Genomic DNA, 9345 nt, shown 5'->3' on the forward strand with positions numbered 1-9345 from the left:
ACGCAGCACGTTTGGGCTTCCGCAAGAGCCAATGAGGTTCATTCTCGTGTGTTATGCAGCACGTTTTGACTTCCACAAGAGCCAATGAGGTTCATTCTCGTGTGTTACGCAGCACGTTTGAGCTCCTGCAAGAACCAATGAGATTCATTCTTGTGTGTTACGCAGCACGTTTGGGCTTCCGCAAGAACCAATGAGGTTCATTCTTGTGTGTTACGCAGCACGTTTGGGCTTCCGCAAGAACCAATGAGGTTCATTCTTGTGTGTTACGCAGCACGTTTGGGCTTCCGCAAGAGCCAATGAGGTTCATTCTCGTGTGTTATGCAGCACGTTTTGACTTCCACAAGAGCCAATGAGGTTCATTCTCGTGTGTTACGCAGCATGTTTGGGCTTCCGAAAGAGCCAATGAGGTTCATTCTTGTGTGTTACGCAGCACGTTTGGGCTTCCGCAAGAACCAATGAGGTTCATTCTTGTGTGTTACGCAGCACGTTTGGGCTTCCGCAAGAACCAATGAGGTTCATTCTTGTGTGTTACGCAGCACGTTTGGGCTTCCGCAAGAGCCAATGAGGTTCATTCTTGTGTGTTATGCAGCACGTTTGGGCTTCCGCAAGAGCCAATGAGGTTCATTCTCGTGTGTTACGCAGCACGTTTGGGCTTCCGAAAGAGCCAATGAGGTTCATTCTCGTGTGTTACGCAGCACGTTTGAGCTTCCGCAAGAACCAATGAGGTTCATTCTTGTGTGTTACGCAGCACGTTTGGGCTTCCGCAAGAACCAATGAGGTTCATTCTTGTGTGTTACGCAGCACGTTTGGGCTTCCGCAAGAACCAATGAGGTTCATTCTTGTGTGTTACGCAGCACGTTTGGGCTTCCGCAAGAGCCAATGAGGTTCATTCTCGTGTGTTATGCAGCACGTTTTGACTTCCACAAGAGCCAATGAGGTTCATTCTCGTGTGTTACGCAGCACGTTTGGGCTTCCGCAAGAACCAATGAGGTTCATTCTTGTGTGTTACGCAGCACGTTTGGGCTTCCGCAAGAACCAATGAGGTTCATTCTTGTGTGTTACGCAGCACGTTTGGGCTTCCGCAAGAGCCAATGAGGTTCATTCTCGTGTGTTATGCAGCACGTTTTGACTTCCACAAGAGCCAATGAGGTTCATTCTCGTGTGTTACGCAGCACATTTGGGCTTCCGAAAGAACCAATGAGGTTCATTCTTGTGTGTTACGCAGCACGTTTGGGCTTCCGCAAGAACCAATGAGGTTCATTCTTGTGTGTTACGCAGCACGTTTGGGCTTCCGCAAGAACCAATGAGGTTCATTCTTGTGTGTTACGCAGCACGTTTGGGCTTCCGCAAGAACCAATGAGGTTCATTCTTGTGTGTTACGCAGCACGTTTGGGCTTCCGCAAGAGCCAATGAGGTTCATTCTCGTGTGTTACGCAGCACGTTTGGGCTTCCGAAAGAGCCAATGAGGTTCATTCTCGTGTGTTACGCAGCACGTTTGAGCTTCCGCAAGAACCAATGAGGTTCATTCTTGTGTGTTACGCAGCACGTTTGGGCTTCCGCAAGAACCAATGAGGTTCATTCTTGTGTGTTACGCAGCACGTTTGGGCTTCCGCAAGAACCAATGAGGTTCATTCTTGTGTGTTACGCAGCACGTTTGGGCTTCCGCAAGAGCCAATGAGGTTCATTCTCGTGTGTTATGCAGCACGTTTTGACTTCCACAAGAGCCAATGAGGTTCATTCTCGTGTGTTACGCAGCACGTTTGAGCTCCTCCAAGAACCAATGAGATTCATTCTTGTGTGTTACGCAGCACGTTTGGGCTTCCGCAAGAGCCAATGAGGTTCATTCTCGTGTGTTATGCAGCACGTTTTGACTTCCACAAGAGCCAATGAGGTTCATTCTCGTGTGTTACGCAGCACGTTTGAGCTCCTGCAAGAACCAATGAGATTCATTCTTGTGTGTTACGCAGCACGTTTGGGCTTCCGCAAGAACCAATGAGGTTCATTCTTGTGTGTTACGCAGCACGTTTGGGCTTCCGCAAGAACCAATGAGGTTCATTCTTGTGTGTTACGCAGCACGTTTGGGCTTCCGCAAGAGCCAATGAGGTTCATTCTCGTGTGTTATGCAGCACGTTTTGACTTCCACAAGAGCCAATGAGGTTCATTCTCGTGTGTTACGCAGCATGTTTGGGCTTCCGAAAGAGCCAATGAGGTTCATTCTCGTGTGTTACGCAGCACGTTTGGGCTTCCGAAAGAGCCAATGAGGTTCATTCTCGTGTGTTACGCAGCACGTTTGGGCTTCCGAAAGAACCAATGAGGTTCATTCTCGTGTGTTACGCAGCACGTTTGGGCTTCTGAAAGAGCCAATGAGGTTCAATCTTGTGTGTTACACAGCACGTTTGGGCTTCTGAAAGAGCCAATGAGGTTCATTCTCGTGTGTTACGCAGCACGTTTGAGTGTCCGCAAGAACCAATGAGGTTCATTCTCATGTTACGCAGCACATTTGAGCTTCCGCAAGAACCAATGAGGTTCATTCTCGTGTGTTACGCAGCACGTTTGAGTGTCCGCAAGAACCAATGAGGTTCATTCTCATGTTATGCAGCACTTTTGAGCTTCTGAAAGAGCCAATGAGGTTCATTCTCGTGTGTTACGCAGCACGTTTGAGCTTCCGCAAGAACCAATGAGGTTCATTCTTGTGTGTTACGCAGCACATTTGAGCTTCCGCAAGAACCAATGAGGTTCATTCTCGTGTGTTACGCAGCACGTTTGAGTGTCCGCAAGAACCAATGAGGTTCATTCTCATGTTACGCAGCACTTTTGAGCTTCTGAAAGAGCCAATGAGGTTCATTCTCGTGTGTTACGCAGCACGTTTGAGCTTCCGCAAGAACCAATGAGGTTCATTCTTGTGTGTTACGCAGCACGTTTGGGCTTCTGCAAGAGCCAATGAGGTTCATTCTCGTGTGTTACGCAGCACTTTTGAGCCTCTGAAAGAGCCAATGAGGTTCATTCTCGTGTGTTACGCAGCACGTTTTGACTTCCACAAGAACCAATAAGATTCATTCTCATGTTATGCAGCACGTTTGGGCTTCCTCAAGAACCAATGAGGTTCATTCTCGTGTTTTACGCAGCACGTTTGAGCTTCCGCAAGAACCAATGAGGTTCATTCTTGTGTGTTATGCAGCACGTTTGGGCTTCGGCAAGAGGTTTGGTCTCGCACATCAAGCATATACGGTTGAGCTTCTGTTTATTTTTGCTGATCACTGTTTATATATGAATAAAAGTGTAAATTCAATCGGTTCATCATATAAAGTGACAGTGTCTCTTCAGATTTGGACTAAACTGCTCGATTCATTTGGATTAGATTTACGATCTCTTTTTGAACTTTTTGAAGAGTCGAGGTGATAGTTGCATTGCTGTCAATGGAGGGACAGAAATTGCTTAGATTTTATTAAAAATATCTTTATTTATGTTCCAAATATGAATGAAAATCTCATGGGTTAGGAACAACATGGGGGTAAACAGAATTTTCATTTTTGGCTGAACTACCCCTTTAAGCTGGTATGAACACTGGTAGGTAATTTGTTGCAGATATTTCAGGCAGGGAGTGTTTAAGGAAGAGTAAATCTGAAAAACAAAGAGATGGCACTGATTGGTTTTGAGTTCTAAGATTCTAATGAGTTTGCCCGATTTTTTCTCTTCCTTCCCCGTCTCCTTTCCCACTGACACACACTCACACGGCACCGCTCAGGCGAGAACAGCCAAAACACACACTCCTCTCTCAAACACAAACATTGGCTGATATTCTCTTCAGCTCTAATATACTTAAAACACATGAACACACATGCACAACACCCTCAGGAAAAGGGCCGGTCTCTGGGCTGAGCATTGTTCGCTCCCAAGCTAAACATTAAATAGATTATTAACCTTTAATCTTTGCACCTCTGTTTAAACCCACAGAGCAGGCAATGCAGACTCAACCACCCCCTTTCTGTATCTCTTTCCCTCTCGCTCACATTAAAACAGGGGGGCATTAATCATATCACAGACACAATTCCTGCTGCATTGTTTCATTTTTGCATCTCATGCATTTAGGTATAAGTTCAAATTCAGTCCTCATTAGGCTGCATAGCTGGAAGCATGTCTTCCTGTATCTTTTCCGTTAACTTAACATAGAGCTACTGATTTCACATAGATTCTTTGTGAAGAAAAATCTGCACGATTATTATGATTTAGTCACAATATTGTGACTAAAGGATGTAAAGGCCAGTGCAATGGTTTCATTAAACCATTAAGGCAGAAAAACCACCTTGCAAGCTCAAAGGATGTAAGGAATTCTGTAATTTTAACACGTAGGGGCCCAGTGCTAGGGGCCATTTCAGTAAAGAGTGTGTGTAAAGAGAAGTCAGTCCGGATTCCACATATCCAAACATTTAATTTGTAGGTTTGTTCACTGTATGTATGCATGTGTGTGTGCTTACATTGCTTGTCTTATTTGATTTATGGGTCAATTATTGGTCCTCTACTACATCAGATCTTGGCACTAGTTAAAGGGATAGTTTACCCAACAATAAATATTCTGTCGTTTATTCAACTTTATGTAGTTTCAAACTCATATGCTGTTATGTTGTTTTTCAACAGAACACCTCTTCTCCAATACAACAACCGAATACATTAATATTGACCCTACAGACAGTCCATTGGACTTTTACAGTATATTCTTCAAAAAAGTCTTCAAAAGCCATACAAAAGCTCTATTTGAGGAACAGACTTTAAGTCATTATTCACTTATTCAGGCTCTTCATTTGGTCTTCAGGCACACAAGAAACAAGGTTTGGGCTTATTGACATCTAACCAACAGCTAATAATGCAGAAAATAATAAAGTTTTGGTAATTAAATTTGGCTAATTTGGTACAATGAAGTTTACTTGTTTATCCACATTTGTGCAGAAAGGTAGACACTGACACAGTGAAAAAACGTCAGCGCTCTGTCACTGATTTCGGCCATCCAAAACTATTTAGATTTCCTGTTTCAGCCAAATTTTTTTGGTTGTTGAAATTTCGAAGCATGACTAATATCTTATGGTTTAAAAAATACATTCAATACAGAACCTTAAAGGGTTCTGTCAGGCACTTTATATATTAAGCCGCGCACACACTTAACGATTGTAAGGCTGATTATGAATGTAAATTGATACTTATGACTGATCGCGCTCAAACGTGTCCAGTCAGAGCCAGTTGTGTTCAGTCTGCGATTACAGTCGGTGTTCAAATTCCAAATCTGCTTCAGTCGCAGGAAACAATCGCTGTATGTTGAGCACAGTCTTAGAATGTTTTAGCTAGTCGTTAAATGTGTGCCCGGCTTTAGAGTACGTAAAGCGTTCTTTAAATTGGAGTCAAGAATCCTAGGGTTCTATAGAACTATAGTGTAGTTTTCTGATTTTTTTTTTAGTGTTTGATGTCCTTTTTGGAACATGACAGCCTCGGTCACTGTGAACTGTTGCATAAAGATTCTTAAACTTACAGCATGTGGGTTTAGAACGACATGAGTGAACTATTCCTTTAATGACCTGGGCATTTGTTCACCCCTGGGAGTCACAGCAAGTGAATGAAAAGGAACCATAGACCTGGCCCTTAAAATTTCCCTGCCAATAGCCTCTAAGGAGCAAAATAATGGCATCACTCAATGTGCAAGTTAATCTGAGCTGATAGCGTGAAGCCTGAGGGGTCAGTAGGTCACAGACTTGCTCTAAGTTGTCAGGGAGCTGAAAGCTGTCCCCAGGCCCGCAGCGTGAGCTGGCAGGGAGGAGACGCTCCCTTTCCATCCAAGCCATCACCACCATCACCCACCCACAGGAATGTGGAAGAGAATAGAGACGGGGGAGGGAGTTGTTGCCGGATATGAGCTCACAGCTTTTCCACATCCCCCCCTTATCCCCACAAATACTTTCACCCCGGATCAAGAAAGAGCGGGCAGAAATATACACAATGCGTGCCGCGCGGAAGCGTTTAAGTGTGTGTGTGGCTGAGATAGACACGTATTCAGGGAGTTGTAAGTCACTCAGGGTTTGGCAACATATATGCAATCCACAAACAAACTCTCAAGCCGTGGAAGTGAATCAAATGAGCTGGTTTGGAGGGTTTTGGTTGTTCTGTATAACGTGTGAATTGCGAGTATGCCTTTTTTCTTTTTTGGAGAGTATAAGATTCAATCGGAATTTTTATGTCAAATAATATTTTTTGTACTTGTTTTGGGACCTTTTTTCTCACCTCCAGCTTTTCTTTTGCAAACAACATATGAGTAAATAACTTTAATGAAGTAAGTTTTGAAGTAGTGCCCTCTTGAGGCAATACACAACAGTGCAGCATCTCTAACAATCTTTCTGGCCAGCAAATGTTTTCATTTTGTTTGCAGTATAATGTCATGGGAAAACGTAATGACAGACCCATTCTCTTTTCTTGTTTCAGATGCCAGTCTGTCACCTGATGCCCCCAAGCAGAGTCACTGGTGTAACGTGGCTTACTGGGAGCATCGGACGCGGGTGGGCCGCCTCTATACGGTGTACCAGCCAGCTGTCAGCATTTTCTATGACCTACCTCAAGGCACGGGCTTCTGCCTCGGCCAGCTGAGCCTGGACCAGCGCAGCAGCACCGTGCAACGGACGCGCGGCAAGATCGGATACGGCTTGCTCCTCAGCAAAGAGCCGGACGGAGTCTGGGCCTACAACCGCAGCCAGCACCCCATCTTCGTCAACTCGCCTACCCTGGACGTACCGGGAGCCGTAGTTTGGTGGTGCGCAAGGTGATGCCTGGTTACTCCATCAAAGTGTTCGACTACGAACGCTCATCCATGCTCAGGCAGGGGGCCGAGTCCGAGCTGCTAGATGGACCGTATGACCCGAACAGTGTGCGCATCAGCTTTGCGAAGGGCTGGGGCCCTTGTTACTCCCGTCAGTTCATCACTTCCTGCCCGTGCTGGCTCGAGATCCTCCTCAACAACCACAGATAACACATACACACACGGACTCGATCGTGTTGAGAGACTTTCGGACTCCACAAACTATCCCAAATATCATCTACTTAGATTTAATATAAAGTTTTATATATTATATGAAATATATATTATACTTGTAAATACTGGAGTCATTTTTACGATGTAATTATTTATGTATGGTGCAATGTGTACATGGACAAGAGGAAAAAACGGGAAATGCACTTTGGCTTATATATTATATATATAAATATCTATAAAGATACAGAATCTTTCAATACCAATTTGAAAAATTATACAGCAAAAATAGGAAGAGCCTGGTTTTGGTGTATAGTTTTCATATACTATTAATATCCAGATGAAAAGCTAACACCATTCACACATTGATAATAAAGTATTCGCATAATATTGTTTTGCTTTTTGTCTCTCACTTATGATTTTTTCCACCCATAAACAATACTTGATTCTAAATGATTGTTTTTACATGGAAAAACAAGACAATGTGAGAGAGTAATGCACTGTATGCTCTTAAAGTGCCCCTATTGTGCTATTTTAAAGGTTCTTAATTTTGTTTTGGAGGTCTCCTATAAAAGGTTTACATGCATCAAAGGTCAAAAAACGCTTTCATTTTCTCATAATATACATTGCACATTACCACATTTTTCAGTGATTCTCAAACGACTCGTCCGATGCTTCTGTCTCTCTAAATCCCTCCTTTCCGTGAGCCTGCTCTGCTCTGATTGGCCAGACGGCCCAGTCTGTTGTGATTGGTCTACCGCTTACACCGCGTGCAGAAACAAACGTCCATTACCATAAATGATTCAGCTCCAGAGGCATCCGGAGCTCAGCGATTGTACACACTGTAAAGACAGTAACGATGGCATCGATTTTATCATATCAATCCGAGCGCGAGTCCGATGATGAAATATTGGAAGAACAAGTTATTCAACTTGAACCTCCATCGCAAGAACAACTTGAGCAGGACATTTCTCAGTGATACACTTTCAGTTTGACATATATTATGAGATGTTGCAACTGTAATTCCTCTACATCAGCATTAACGAGTATATCCATCAACAAACCGAAGTGTACATTTCTAATTTATTGCAGTGCACATGAGGGAACTATCATTAACTAATAATAATAGTGCTAACGTTAGCCAAGCACTAACATGAATGTCTGGTGTAACAAAGTTTGTAAAACAAATCTTGCTCCATCCTTTATCATTACTCAGAGTAGTAAGAACGAAAGACAATCTGCATTAATGGACACAATTTTACGTAATAGTGAGCCACAGTCAGTTAGTTGGAGACCTAGCACAATATAAAACACAAAACTACGTATTTTGAACACCCAGTAGAAAATATATACATCGATAATTAATCATACTTACAGGCTGTGATTCTGAGGAGCAAGTTGGTCCAAATACAGTGTCTATTGTCCTATTTTTAATAGCATTTTGTAAATCCCATTTAGACCTCAAGGAGATTTGAGAAGCAATCGTGAAAATGTTATTCTGCTGTTGTATCGCTGTGGTCATTTTAACCACCGACTCTTCACATCCTCATCCTTTGGAGTGTTTACAAAGAGAATTTGCTTTTGCTGAAAATAGTATCTTCTCAACATGTATACTTGAGGGTGTACATGTATATTTGAGGGCGGGTCAAAGTAGACGTTGATCGCCGGCAGCCAATGAAGACCATAGGCGGGCATTAGGCAAATGTGTTACTTTGTGACGTGTCCGTCACGGAAGTGGGATTCGAATTCCTAATGACTAGTTTAGGCTGTTCAGAGTCGATTCTTTCTTTTGAGAGACAATAACTTTATTTATCGTGCACTTTCGGCTTCACAACTTTGCAGATCGAATAGGGGCACTTTAAAATTAAAGGTCCCAAAAGGTGGTTTTCACAGCAATACCATTTTGGGTTCTCCAAAGAACCTTTCAGTTGAGCATTTCTAAAAAAAAAAAGAGTTTTTCTCAGTGTGAAGGACATTTCCTAAAGAATCATTTTCTACTATAAATAACCTGTGTGCAATCTAAAGGATCCAGGGATGTTAAAGGTTCTTCATGGAACCATAGATGCCAATAAAGAGAGTGTAAACTATCATTTAAAACTTATAATAGGCTTTGTACTTTATCATCACATCCTCAGTTGTAATTTAGACTGATGTGTCATAACCAGATGCTACTGTGTGCCATCCTTCTGTCCACCATGAAATCTGCTCCTCATAACAGTACATTAAACATAATAAATATCCTAATCATGCCTGGTTAGGACGTGGTGTTGTACACGACCTGCTGTTGAAACAAACTTTCATCACTGTGGAGGTGAAAAGAAATATACACTTTTGAAAGTGAA

General features: G+C 42.9%; 1 protein-coding gene across 1 annotated transcript in view; it reads left to right on the forward strand.

The window, feature by feature from the left end:
* The window catches only part of smad6b (SMAD family member 6b), a 33184-nt gene extending 25791 nt beyond the window's left edge, over positions 1-7393 (forward strand). Inside the window, 2 exon segments of the mRNA XM_048168651.1 lie at positions 6463-6771; positions 6774-7393. Of these exon segments, the coding sequence (XP_048024608.1) occupies positions 6463-6771; positions 6774-7003 (539 nt within the window). The 3' untranslated portion in view covers positions 7004-7393.
* The last annotated feature ends 1952 nt before the right edge of the window (positions 7394-9345 follow it).

The sequence above is a fragment of the Megalobrama amblycephala genome, linkage group LG19 (assembly GCF_018812025.1).
Source record: "Megalobrama amblycephala isolate DHTTF-2021 linkage group LG19, ASM1881202v1, whole genome shotgun sequence".
NCBI lineage: Eukaryota > Metazoa > Chordata > Actinopteri > Cypriniformes > Xenocyprididae > Megalobrama > Megalobrama amblycephala.